At 41.3% G+C, this 14,679-nt stretch overlaps 1 protein-coding gene across 3 annotated transcripts in view; it reads right to left on the bottom strand.

The window, feature by feature from the left end:
- Positions 1 to 14,679, bottom strand: part of ESR1 (estrogen receptor 1) — a 347,108-nt gene that overhangs the window by 208,459 nt on the left and 123,970 nt on the right. For 2 of the 3 annotated variants that reach the window (XM_084827850.1, XM_084827852.1), the window contains exon 2: positions 4,538 to 5,042. In XM_084827850.1, coding sequence (XP_084683976.1) covers positions 4,538 to 4,971 — 434 coding nt within the window. In that variant the 5' untranslated portion in view covers positions 4,972 to 5,042. Of the gene's footprint in view, positions 1 to 4,537; positions 5,200 to 14,679 lie in introns of those variants that run through there. The other variant, XM_084827853.1, reaches the window with a different exon arrangement.

Genomic DNA, 14,679 nt, shown 5'->3' with positions numbered 1-14,679 from the left:
GTATTTGTGTGTGTCAAGGAGATTGTCTTATTTTATAAATGTAAGGCCCGAAGAATGAGCTCCAACACTCAGTCTTAACAGTACAAATTAGCAATAATGAAACCGATGAGAATGAGGAGTGAAGGAAATTCCAATCAGCAATAAAAAGGAACATAACAGTATGGCTGCTATCTGAAAGAAGTTTAAATAGTTCCTTACTTATCTTTCTTTTCACTTTCATTCGGACTATGTAGCCCAGAGAGGAAAGCCATACCCTTGTGGAAGATGGATCTCCTTACCTTTGCTGGAGCTAGGAACTGACTCCAATATAGCTGTTCCTAGTTATTTTTAAAGCAAACATTAAAAGCAGTATTAATCTATCCTGATGAGTATTATTCCTGCTGATGATCATGGGCAGGCTGGAAACAAGTGATTTATGGCTGGCTAACAGAACATGGCAGTTTCAATAGGGTGGCAGCACATCGGTGTTAGCAGTGCACACACTTCAGGCAAATGTGATCTTTAAAGGTTTGATATGCAGACTACAGCTAGAACATCTTGTACAAGCATATTTGTAAGAAACACATCCTCATTTATCACAAGGAGATGTCCCATTAACGGCATACACACCAAAGGTAATAAATTAAAATGCCCTTATTAACAGAAGATGTGCTTTAAGACATTTTAATTTATTTATTCCAAAATGCAACCTGTGCAACCGTTCCATTAGTAAGCATTCAATCATCATATGAAACGGCCAGTGTTGGATATCCGTTTAGAATTAAATGGAGGCAAAGCCTTTGTTATATAGATGTACGCAGCACTAAACTGACCACTTTGCGAATCAATGGCTGGCATGCAGTCTGAACAACTGAGTTAAAATGTCAGTTCAGTCTTGCTAATAAGTGATGGGCAAGTCACAATATCTCAGCTTCAACTCTCCATGTAAAACATGGAAATAATAAACTTTCTTCCTCACAGGGATGTCAACAGCATGAAGAAGATTGTGACTGTACAAGCATTTAGGCTGCAATCCCAAGAATTCTTACTTCAGAATAAATCTAATTGAAATTAATGGAATTTACTTCCAAGTAAACATGGTTAGTAAGGCTGAAATCCTAAACACTAGATAATAAGTTGTATTGAACTTAGAGGGACTTGCTTCTAATTAAACATGCTTAGGATTGTGCTACATAAAAGTTACAGAAATAAGTGGAAATGAAAGAGTTTTGCAAAACGACAAAGTGATGGAAAAATATACAAAGGATGATAGAAAGTTTGTTAGCGTGTAAGATCTCCTAATCACAAAATATAATAAACAAGGCTTTTAAAAAACCTGAACTATTTGGTTCAAGTAGGTTGTTGAAAATTTAGGGCTGGCAAACAGCACCGAAAATATAGAAATACTTAAATGGTTGGCTAAAAAAATATAAAGAAGTTGCAGTCTGGTGTACACTTACTTGGAAGTAAGCCTCATTGAACTTTATGGGGCTTACTTTTGAGTACGGATGCACATGATTGTACCGCATAAGTATTAAAAACATATATGCAGTGATCAACAATTGATAATGCTATTTTTACAGTATCAATGGGAGATTATTTTTACTATTACAGTGCCTAAATGCACAATGAAAACAGAAATTATTTTTGCAATAGAGCTATATTTAAACATTACAACCAATGTTTTAATTTTAAAAAACTAAGTGTATGAAATGACTGACAAGGCTTTTTGAAATGAAGAATAGCATTCTAATAAAAAAGGATATTTTCCATTGCTCCTCAGACAAGTCTAAAAGAGGAAGAAGAAGAACACCTGCCAAAATACACTTCTGCCTCCAATTTGCTAGACTGCCAATATTATTGGTTTTGGACAAAATAAAAAATGGGGAGATGTACCAAAATATAGTAATAATGCTTCATTAATGCCACAATGAAATATTACACTCCACCACAAACTATAAGATTATACTAGCAAGCATATACTCTCTCTCTCTCTCTCCCGTCAAAACCCACCGAGGTCAAAGAAGCCGGGGAGGGGGGCTGCAGCTGAGTAGCAGAGCATATGCTTTGCATGTAGAAGGTGCCTGGGTTCAATCCATGCATCTCCAAGTAAGGCTGGAAGAACTCTTGAGAGCGGCTGCCAGTCAGTATTAACAATACTGGGTTAGATGGGGCAATGGCCTGATTCATTATAAGGGAGCTTCCTACATTTCATATGTTGCTATGTCAAAATCTACTAGTCCTTTTGGCTCTTTTAAACAGCCAAAAGGAGTTGTTCTGTATGCCATCTGTCTGAAGACACCTGTAAACCTTGCCTCTGAATTTTAGCTTTGAAAGGCTATCAGCAAAAGGCCTGCGATTAACATGACTTTGTATAATGTAATTATAGCTACTGGGCCCTTCCCAAAACACAACTGAAGTCGGGGACCGATTCTTTAAAGCTGTCAAGAAAACTGGACAGAAAGAATGAGCAGTATTTTCTTCCAGCATGCTGAGTCATAAAAACAGCTGTCAATAATACATGGGAATTCCTCAAGTAACAGCCATGTTCGTTTTCTCTATTCTGTGATGATGTGCAAAGCTGATATTTTCCAGTTCTGGTGATAAACACCTTCCAAATAAAGTGTTTTACTTTCTGATTAGGGATGAGCTCTGTGCTAACCAGCATTTCATTCTACTAGTAAGTCACCTTTTTTATCCTTTAGCAATCCCCACAATAGGAATAGGAAGCTACTGGGTCAGTTTATATTCATTTTCCTTCTATGTCTGTCATAGGCCTGTTGCTGCTGAGTGTTTTTTTGTGTGTGTTTTTGCTTTTTGCAATCTTTACTATAAACTCCTGGGGAAAGCGCTGCTATTCCCTGTTATGGCTCATGGAATATAGTATCAAATGAGTATTAAAGCAGAGCAGACAATATGGCCTTTAATGCATGACTCTTGGCCTCTGTGCCAACATCTAGGATCAGCATCACTTTTACTAACAATTTTTTTAAAAGGTTAAGGGCGAAATTCTAGCCACTGCTCAAGGTTGCCATTTTAAAGGTTTGACAGGTAAGTATGGTAGAAAACCATTTATAAATATTTCAGGAATTACATCTTCTAATCTGTTAACTGTGCGGAGCAGCAAACTATCACAAATATCCTAGGATACCCAGGAACTTACAGTGAGAAATAGGGTAGAATAGAAAGATTATCAATCAGGTTCACTTCAACCCAACAAACTATTCTGCAAAATTATGCTCCCAATTTCATTGGAACAGATCACCAAATGTAATCACAAATATAGAAGATGAGCATTTTGGAGTATTCTTTTTAGTAATGAAAAGGCATATTTTCCTGTATTTACTGTGAAATCCTGCTCTGCTCTATATCATTTCCCAGTTGTTTCTCCCTCTGGATCCTGAGGATCACCAATGGAGGATTTCTTTTCTTTTATTTAATCCCCATGTGGGAGAAGGATAAATTTCAAATGGAACCAACTGCGGGAAAGTTTTGAACCTCACTTCCTTGTTTATGGTAGTCCTGATCCAGTTCATGGCCCCACATGCTTACTTATGAGTAAATAAAAGGTAGAGGGGCTGCTGCATACTACGTATTTAATGTAACATGAAGTTTGACCCCAAGTTCCATTATTCATGATACAAATGTGTGTACATTTTTCTAATTCTCTAAAAATAAACACAAGAGTTGTGGCAGAGTTAAACAATGCCTTCTATTTCATGCTTTTTATTATCTCTGCAACCATTGTACCAGCCACATTCCGGAGTTCAATGAGCCCTTTACAGCTGCAGGCCTATTAAAATGCTTATGTATACTACTCCCCCTCGTTCTCCAAAAGGATTTTTTTTTAATGTTATCAGGTCTTAGACATCTTTGTGAGAATACTACAATGAGTTTCAGAGAACTACATTTGAAAACCCACTGACTTTTAAAAGTGTGTGTGTGTGTGTGTGTATAAATATCCTTCTTAGAACTAGCATTTCCATTCCAAGCCTTAAGTGCCCTTTCTAAAGAGTTCTTTATTACTGTTGTGCCATCATTAAGTCTATTACAACTGTTTAGGAAGGTGAGCCAGAATGTTTCTGAACACTTTATTTTTAAAAAATCAGTCAACGCAATTCAAGAGCAGTCATGGAAACAAATATTTCTAGCTACAAATTCATATGTATAGGGGTCAAAACCCTCGTATTAGAGTCTCTGACTTTTGTATTAATTTGCTGGTGTTTCATTTTGTATTTTAGTTTTTGCTTTGTTCTTTTGAAGCTCAGTATTTAGGGCTTCTGTTTCTGTTTTCCCTGGGGCATATTTCTGTTGACAGTCTGACTTGTTTTTCATATGCATTTCATTTCTAGCATACATAGCAACAATTACCCAATAGCCACAACAGACATTCTGATTTACACCACACTATCGCATAGTCTAATTATTCAGTGGTGACTCAACAGTCCTGTTGGCATACCCACGGACACAAAAATTTGCAGTATTTTCCCCTTTCCCTGCTTTAATATTCATTTTAGATTTGTGATTTTTTTTCTAAGAAAGCAATGGCAGGATTTACCTGTAGAAGGCAGTTGGAGCAGCTTCTCTCATTGCAAAGTTACTCGGTTCATTCTCAAGGTAGTAAGGTACCTGCTGGCTGGGATGATGAATAAATGGTGAGAGCTGTGGGGCTGTCTGTAAAAATACCACAGGGCTCGGAGGGACATTATTCAGTGAATGAAATCCTCCCAGGTTATTCGACCCAAACGATTCTGTTGTAGGGGCGTAATTGAGGCTGGTTGAGCTGTATACTGGAGCGGCAGTGGAAAAATCATAAGTGGCACCTTCTGGGTAGTTAAAGACCCCAGTCTTGTTGCTGTCCACGTACATTTCACTGATCGGTCGTTCCAGGGGAATCTTCAGCTGAGGTCTGCTGAGAGGCTCTAGTTCATTGCCTTGTATCTGGTGCAATAAGGCAACACCGGAGCTTTTTGTGTGAAGGGTCATGGTCATTGTCAGTGGCAGGGAACACGTAGCATATCTCGGTTTGGTGCTAGAAGAAGAATCAGGAGGTAGCAATCCACCTGAAAAAGGAGCAGAAATCGAGTTGAAACACAGCAAAAGTCATGTTTTTCAGTGAAGTTATCCAGCTATGTTTGTATCCGGCTAGCCCCAGCAAGTAGGAAGATACAACTGAGCAGAGTGCAAGACAAGGAACAGTCTCTGTCTCTCTCTGCCTCTAAGTTTAAGTACTTCTCATCTGAGCTAATACGCTTTACAAAGGTGCTGGCATTAGGCCAAATACTCCTGCCTTGCACTGACATTGGTTTAAACATCACTTCAAAACAATTAATTCTGGATTTCTACCAACTAATTGTCCCTCTATTTCTAGTTATTTAATTTTTCATTTCACGTGCCTCTGATTATCACAGACCACCAAGGGAGAGAACGTGGGTCGTGGCTTTCATACTCCTTAGAATGCTAGCCCAGAAGCCCAGTCCATTTACATTGCATACCCGAGCAGGCTCCAATTTATCTCTGCTTATCTATTTTCCCTGCTTTTGTTCGTCTTCATGTTTGCCAGAAATATGTAATGTGTACACTGTGGTGACCCTGGGTAGGACTACAGTGGAACTGTGATATGGCATAGCAGAGGGTGTGTTTGTGCGCGTGTGCAGCCAGCCGCAAACGGTCAAATTCTACCGAGCAGAAATCAAAGGGTGTTCTGTATCTATGTAAGAGAAATGGCACACAAACATGCTTGCTACAGTTATCATGATTCCTGGTATTTCGCTGCAGCACAATGCACTGTTTTAAAAAAGGTAAGTTAAATCTGCAATTTTCCTGCCATCGTGCTAATCAGCTTTACATTTCAAAATCAAATAACATATAAAGCAATATAGGAAACATGGCACTGCTCAGACTCCTTGACGTTCAATTGCATGTTTGCTGCATGAGAAAAAAACAAAGAACTACTAAATACTGCCCCCAAAAAAGTATTTTCCCCACTTTTTTAAACCTCCTGTTGTATGTTTAGTTTTGAAATCAATCTATATAAATTCAAGCTTTGAAAATATCTAAAGGAATCAGTTTTAATGTATTCAAATAAAAAATCTAAGACAAAACAGAATTCTTATCTAATTACAATATTTATTTTACTCTCTCAAATACTGTTTAACTATATACAAACAATTACGTTGTGCCAGCACCAAGAAGCCTTTATAATTATTCCCATGGATAGATCTATAGCTATCTATGGCTCAGCTGGTAAAAAAGATTAGTACCTTATTTAAACTTGAAGGGTTTGAGATAACCAAGTGTAAGTATGAATGCGTTTCATGCTATAATTAAATTAAACCACAAGCCTTGATACAAAAATTAGATTGCTTAAAGTATTATTTTTAACATGTACAGCTGGGATCCTGTGCAGTCTTAATCACAAACATACGTGCATAGGACTGTATCTGTAGAAATAATTTGGAAAACAACTTTTTTTTACCAACCAAGAAAAAATGTCTCAGCATTACAACTGTATCTTAGGATTTGGCTATAATACAGTGCATGTTTCAATAAGGTACAAATAAGGCTGAAGAACAAAATAATGTATGGAAGCTTGTGGTATATAGCTAAGCAACTCCATGTTAACATGGGGTAGCACATATCCATGACTTTTCATATCATTTCTATAATGTTTGTAGTAATCATATCCAGAGGGTATTACAACAACTGTCTTGAATATCTTTCCATCTTAAGTCTGGATTTATTCATGAAGTTCTTAACTTGCCCCAACTAGCTTCAATTTTAGATGGTAGGATTTGATTAGTAATTATGTTTGTTTAAACAAGGCTGAACAGAAAGAAAGAAAGAAAGAAAGAAAGAAAGAAAGAAAGAAAGAAAGAATACTTGAGTATAGAGAGGCAGATCCTATAGAAATTCTACATATATGTATCCATGTATGCTTCTGAGAACAAGTGAAAGTGTATGTGCGTCTGTGAATGCGTATGTATTTACAGTTTTCATGAGACAGCAAACTCTGCTCATACATATTCCAAAATACGAAACTCAGCATTGCTACATGAGCTCTAAGTTAAAGGCTGGCTAATGCATGCAGAAAGCTATTTGTGCGGCCATACATAGCATTATTATATTTTTCAGACAAGATACTAGTTTAAAAAAGGACAAACTCAAAAGGTAACAGACATGTTTAAGTGGATTTTATACTTTACTATTCTGAAGTTGGAAATAAAACGCTATGGCAAAAGGCAAATTATAGATTTTACAAAACCGCAGTTTCAATATTCCCCAATAATTTTAAAATGCCTGTATCATTATTTCAATATTTTCCAAATGTAGTTACATAAAAATGGATTTGCTGGGTTTACAGGAAAAGGCAAATTCTTAAACAGTCAAATCTAAATGGGAAATCCCATGGCACAAGCACACAATATTTGCTCATTTGGTTTGAATTCTGGGACCAGAAGTCCATCCAGACCAAGCCCTAAGCCAGGATCCCACAATATCAAACTCTTTCAATGTATGCCACATAATCCAAACTAAAGAATGCAGAGCCAGGAGCAAACAAGGCACACCACATTAAGGTGCCTGCAGAACAGGAGTCCAGGCAACTAAACAAGTGATCCAAAGCGCATGCAACAGGAGAAGATTTTAAAAGGCAGACACCATGATTGGCACCCGAAACAAGGGCAGGGGCCCTGAAACCAGCAAAGTGTCCACTACTCTGGCACTGCTACCATTACCACTGTGTAGGACACCTGATAGCAAATACGTTGAAACTAAGTGATAGGTGAACTCGCCTTGTTGCTAGATTAGGAATGTACTTGGCTAATATGAGTTATTTTCCCAAAGCAAAACCTGTTTATTTCAAAATTCCATAGTTCAGGAATTGTTTTCTCAGGAGCACAATGGAGCCCAAATGCCCCCCAATGAATGCCTTTAGTGTCCCTATACCCCTTCCCCTGGATCTCCTCCATTTCTCCTTTGGCACCTGGAATGCTGAAATAGCAGCATCCTAAATGAAAGAAGCCCTGGAAGTGTAATTCCCAGGGTATCTGAAATCTATTAAAAGTACTCATGTACCCTCAAAAACCACATTTCCCAGGGTTTCAACCTGCCCGCACCTATTTATTTGTTAGATTTGTATCCTGCCCAACTGGCAAATGCCCTCGGGGTGGTTTACAATCACTTGGATATGCAGTATTAGTGTTCCATGCACTTGCCTCTCTGCAATGTTAGGGTTCCATGTGGTAGAAAAGAAGAGAGCTCTCATATGGAAAGGTTTCACTATCTGCACAGCCAGCCGGTAATGGAGCAGCTGTAGTGATAGCAAGGGTACTGCACTGAAGCGAATATTTTTTTGAGACAGAGTCAAACTTTAGTGAAGTTTGTGCACATATTGTAAAACCTTGTGGGGTGGGAGTGGGACTCTTCAGTTCCTCATTATGAGTCCCCAGCTCCAAACTCTGGCACAATCACAAGTCAAAACACTACACAAGTATTGGTTATACACGTAATCATGGGGCAAAAACAAAAGCAGGAATCTAAACTCATGGGATTGCTCAAGGGACCAGCCCCCCCAAATAGGTGTTATGCACAGAGTAGAAGTCAAGAGCCAATGATATAGAGTTTGTGTGGGATGGGTTTCCTGCCCCATGTTCCTACTTGCTACTCCAGATCCAAGCCCTGGTTTCCCATGCCTACCTTTGAGTACCTGCTGTCCTCCCAACTCCTTTTAAAATTCACTCTGCATTGCCACCATCTGGGGAAACAGTGTAGCTAGCTGTTGGAGGAGGATAGAAGACAAATGCTCCCAACCAAGCCAGTGCAAAAGGCCTCATTGTCTTCCCCCTGTTCTCCTGCCAGCTCACCTGCAGGGCATCAGGCATTCAAGCCCAAGAGCAGACTCCTTGAGTTGGGGGCAGGCAGGCAGGCAGGCAGGGCCACGGTGGCTTAGTAGTTAAGACACTGAACTGCAGACCGGAAGGTCGGCAGGACAGCAGTTCGAGACCCGAGTGCCGCGTGACGGAGTGAGCTCCCGTCTTCAGGCCCAGCTCCTGCCAACCTAGCAGTTCAAAAGCAAGAAATTGCAAGTACATAAATAGGTACCGCCTCGGCGGGAAAGGTAACAGCGTTCCGTGCACCTCGGTGTTCAGTCATGCCGGCCACATGACCACGGAAGCGTCTTCGGACAGCGCTGGCTCTTCGGCTTAGAAATGGAGATGAGCACCACACCCTAGAGTCGGACATGACTGGTTGGGGACGCTGTTATGTTAGGCAGGCAGGCAGGCAGGCAGGCAGCCAGAAGGCAGGCAGGATGAAAGCTGATGTCAGGCAGGCTGAAGGCCAGGAGGGAGCTCTGAGGGGTTTATATCACTCAGTGGCACCAAATTAGTCCTTTGGGGTCACCTGACTGCATAGGCCAAGAAGAGTATGATCTCTACTGTGCAGACTGAGCTAGAACAGCCTATAATGTCCTTCTCTGACCAACAAATCCAGTGTGCAGGGAGCCATCAAGAAATAAGGCAGTTCCTGGCTCATGGTGGTTGGATACTAATGGCCTCTACTATCCTTCGTTCTAGGTTGTGGCCAAAGACACCACAGGGGGAGCTGCAACTAAGAATGGCAGAAATATCCCCGTCTGTTTTTCAAGCCGATTCTTCTCAAAAGCTGACTCTTGCTACCAGAGGCAAGGCAGGCAAAAGGAGCTAGAGCAAGTGTTCCCTCCCCAAAATGCCAAACTATAAGCCCTATGTCTTCCAGGCCTTGCCACATTCCCTCAGGGGCCTCATGCAAATGACAGTACTTATAAAACATTTGATAAAACCATGAAGGTTGTTATTCCCTTTTTACATGAACAAGGCATGACAGTTGTCATTAGCATAAAGGCTGCTGAGGTGCTTGAGAAAGCATTCTTATGATGAAAAGTGTCACTTACTTCAGAAGTAAATAACAGCACACTGAGGATAAGCATTCATACAACCTAATGGATTTAAAAATGGCAGTAGACTGCGGTATAAGTCCCCCAGTAGCCTGAACTCAAAACTTCAAAATAACCTTTCCCACATTCAAGGGGGGGGGGGTGCTGGTCAGAGAGGGAGGAAAGAACACGGGTAGAATAATGCAAGACATCTCAAAAGATGAAAGAACCAAAAACAAGCCAAAGTGGCACCATGAGTGTAGGGAAACTTCTGTCTAGCCCACATACACAGCTGTGTCACTCCTGCCCTGGGCTGCAGCAACGTGTAGAACAATATTGCCTCATACAGCTTGTTTGCTGCCCTGCAATGGAGGGAAAAATAACTAAAGGCCAAACTAGGTGCAATGTAGGAGATTTTTTAAAAGAAATGTAACAGTAGCCACTCCTAAAGGAAATCAACCCTGACTGCTCATTGGAAGGACAGATACTGAAGCTGAAGCTCAAATATTTTGGCCGCCTAATGCGAAGAGAAAACTCTCTGGAAAAGACCCTGATGCTGGGAAAGACTGAAGGCAAAAGGAGAAGGAGACGGCAGAGGATGAGATGGCTAGATAGCATCACCGATGCTGCAATGAAAATGGACTTGAGCACGCAGGAGAGGAAGGAGAGAGCGCAGGACAGGAAGGCCTGGTGTGTTATGGTCCATGGGGTCATGAAGAGTCGGACACGACTGAACGACTGAACAACAACAACAGTAGCCACAGGGCCCAGATTTGTATTGGGACTGCTATCTAGAAGGAGGGTAAGGTTAACCCTTTCCTCTAGATGATTTTTCCAGTGAAAATCACAGTTACCAAGCTATTTGTCCTGTGTTTCCCCAGTGGGGGCAAAATGCAACAGGTGAGAGGGAATTTGGATCAAACGAAGGACACAGGGAAAAGAGTTAGCCACCTGTTCCCAGCATTATGGCCCTAATCCAATTGGTCTTCCACGGCAGCATTAATATGTTTTAAAATGTGGGGGATCCCAAGCATAGATTTCCTGTATCATGTCAACTGTCCTAATGGATAGACTGAGGGGCAGTGGAGATACAAGAGGACTAAGGGGAGTGAAGAGCTTGCAAAGGCTGCCATGTGTCCTATTTTACAGAGGACAGGCCTGCATTTGAAGGCATCCTCTTTTTCAGCCTTACCCAACCTGGTGCTCTCCAGATGTTTTGAACTATAGCTCCCATTATTTCTGACCGTTGGCCATACTGTCTGGGGCTGATAGGAGTTGTAGCCCCAAGTCAGGTTGGGGAAGACTGCACTATTTGAAGGGCTGTCCAGTCAAAGTCCATTTTAAAGATAAAGAATCATAAGAAGAGAGAGCAGGGAAGATTTGAAATTGCCCATCAATAGTTAACACTTGGAAAGTGGACTGAGCAGGCCACACAGTTCGTTGTTGCTGTTCAGTCGTTAAGTCGTGTCCGACTCTTTGTGACCCCATGGACCATAACACGCCAGGCCTTCCTGTCCTCCGCTCTCTCCAGGAGTGTGCTCAAGTTCATATTCATTGCATTGGTGATGCTATCTAGCCATCTCATCCTCTGCCGTCCCCTTCTCCTTTTGCCTTCAGTCTTTCCCAGCATCAGGGTCTTTTCCAGGGAGTTTTCTCTTCGCATTAGGTGGCCAAAATATTTCAGCTTCAGTTTCAGTATCTGTCCATCCAATGAGCACTCAGGGTTGATTTCCTTTAGGATTGACTGATTTGACCTCCTTGCAGTCCAGGGGACTCGTAAGTGTCTTCTCCAGCACCACAGTTCGAAAGCATCAATTCTTCGGCGCTCAGCCTTCCTTAGAGTCCAGTTCTCACAGCCATACGTTGCTGCTGGGAAAACCATAGCTTTGATTAGATGGACCTTTGTCGGCAAGGTGATGTCTCTGCTTCTTACTGTGCTGTCTAGGTTTGCCATAGCTTTCCTCCCAAGGAGCAAGCGTCTTTTAATTTCATGGCTACAGTCACTGTCTGCGGTGATCTTGGAGCCCAAGAAAATAAAATCTGTCACTGCTTCCATTTCTTCCCCTTCTATATGCCAGGAAGTGATGGGGCCAGATGCCATGATCTGAGTTTTTTTAATGTTGAGTTTCAAACCAGCTTTTGCACTCTCCACTTTCACCCTCAACAACAGGCTCTTTAGATCCTCTTCACTTTCTGCCATTAGGGTGGTATCGTCTCCGTACTGAGGTTGTTGATAATTCTCCCGGCAATCTTAATTCCGACCTGTGATTCATCCAACCTGGCATTTCTCATGATGTACTCTACATATAAATTAAATAAGCAGGGCGACAATATACAGCCTTGTCGTACTCCTTTCCCAATTTTGAACCAATCGGTTGTTCCATGTCCGGTTCTTACTGTTGCTTCTTACCCTTCGTACAGGTTTCTCAGGAGACACGTAAGGTGGTCTGGCACTCCCATCTCTTTAAGAATTTGCCACCGTTTGTTGTGATCCACACAATCAAAGGCTTTAGCGTAGTCAATGAAGCAGAAATAGATGTTTTTCTGGAATTCTCTTGCTTTCTCCATGATCCAACGAATGTTGGCGATTTGATCTCTAGTTCCTCTGCCTCTTTGAAACCCAGCTTGTACTTCCGGTAGTTCTCGGTTCACATACTGCTGAAGCCTAGCTTGTAGGATTTTGAGCATAACCTTGCTTGCCTGGTCATAATCTCCACTATGGTGACATGTATTGAATTTCTATTATGAATTTAATGTTTTTATTGTACATTGCCTGGTTAGCAGAGGTTGCACTTTCTAATTAATTAATTATAGTAATTATTTCTAAATTTGTATCTATATATATATATATACAGATGCAAATTTTATGGAGATCTGTGTCCTCTTTGGGGTTCTTTCTTTCTTTCTTTCTTTCTTTCTTTCTTTCTTGGTAATATACTTCCTCATCATATGGAATAATAATATGAGAGTATGACTTAGACCTTGTTGGCACATACAGGTTCATCATTGCAACGTCTAGTAAAGATTTGCATGTGTCAAAGACCTATCACAGATCAAACACCACAGCTACAGGTTTCATATTTAAACTGGGACTTAAAAGTTGTAAGTCATGGGACTACATGTCACACTTTAGCCCCATCCCCAAGACATGTGGCTCCCACCATCCACATGTTAGTGTTGACATTGGGGCGGGGGGGGGGGGAGCCTTGTGCATAGACCGGAAGTAGAAACAGCAGGTTGAACAGCCTCATCTAGAAAAGCTCAGTGATAAAGATCCAAAACGTAAAGCATGTTAGGACATGATGAAGAAACTGTGCACGTTTAACTTAGTGAAAAGACAACTGGTAACAATTTTAAATATTTAAAGGGATGTCACAAATGAGGGATTGTGAGACAAATACAGGAAGCCACAGTAATTTAAAAAAATGTTTTCCAACTGCTAATTTGTAAATATTGGAACTCTCTTATGCTCCAGAAAAAAATAGATTGCATGTGATATTTGCTTTGTGATATAATTAAGAGATTCAGTGAGTGATTTAAGACAATACAGTGCTGCACAATTGCCACTTACAGCCTCTCCATGTATTGTTGTTATTTTTCATGGGGAGCCAGTTACCTACATGGTGATACTAGCCTTACAACACCCTCCATGCTACTGCATGGAAATAGGGGTAAGCAATGGCCTGGTGAGTTCATCTTCATCCTATGTCTGTTGTTGTTTATTTGTTCAGTCGCTTCCGACTCTTCATGGCTTCATAGACCAGCCCACGCCAAAGCTTCCTGTCGGCCGTCGCCACCCCCAGCTCCCCCAAGGTTGAGTCCGTCACCTCCAGAATATCATCCATCCATCTTGCCCTTGGTCGGCCCCTCTTCCTTTTGCCTTCCACTTTCCCTAGCATCAGCATCTTCTCCAGGGTATCCCGACTTCTCATTATGTGGCCAAAGTACTTCAGTTTTGCCTTTAATATCATTCCCTCAAGTGAGCAGTCTGGCTTTATTTCCTGGAGTATGGACTGGTTTGATCTTCTTGCAGTCCAAGGCACTCTCAGAATTTTCCTCCAACACCACAATTCAAAAGCATCTATCTTCCTATCTATCCTATGTCGACTCCAGTAATATTTATAAGAAGCAGTTATGTGGGTCAAAAGTTGTGGTGATTCCTCCACTAACTTTTAAGATTGCAAGGGCAGGATGATAGTGGCAGGAAAGGAACTATGTCCATTGACCAGCTTGTGGGTGGCTTCCAACAGACGATACCAGAGAGGTATGGGAAACAGTCAGGCAGAACTATCTTCCCCACTACTCAGGTAATTGGTCCCGATGTCACTGAGCAGGTGTTATTGAGGTGCTTCCCATGCTGCTCAGGTTTGAATCAGCCACTGATGTCAAGGCAAGGTCTTGGGATATTAAAAGTTGGAGAAGCACATGCTTAGGGAGAATATCCTCATTCTTTCCCTTTTGAATCCTCAGCACTCAGGATTAAATTCAGAAATGCCCAGCTGGCAGCCATGGGCCAAATCCAGGTCATAGAACAATTCCATTGAGCCTCAGAAGCCCTACTCATTTATTTCCAGGAGTTATAACAGTTGGCTCACAGTTTCACTCATAAGGAAAAGGACATTGTTTTCAAATGTTCTCTGTAGCTCTATTTGGGCCATACCTGCTGGCCCCACCCATGCATTCCTGTTGGCTCCACTCTTACATTGTCCATGCATTGGGGGAGAAGGTCTGAAGAAGAAAGCCTGCTCACCCCATGATTCCATACTTTAATGTTTTCACTCTTCAGG

Source organism: Heloderma suspectum, chromosome 1, assembly GCF_057233095.1.
Source record: "Heloderma suspectum isolate Gila_16-S chromosome 1, 16-S_ref, whole genome shotgun sequence".
Lineage (NCBI taxonomy): Eukaryota > Metazoa > Chordata > Lepidosauria > Squamata > Helodermatidae > Heloderma > Heloderma suspectum.
This window is presented reverse-complemented; position numbering and strand designations above follow the sequence as displayed.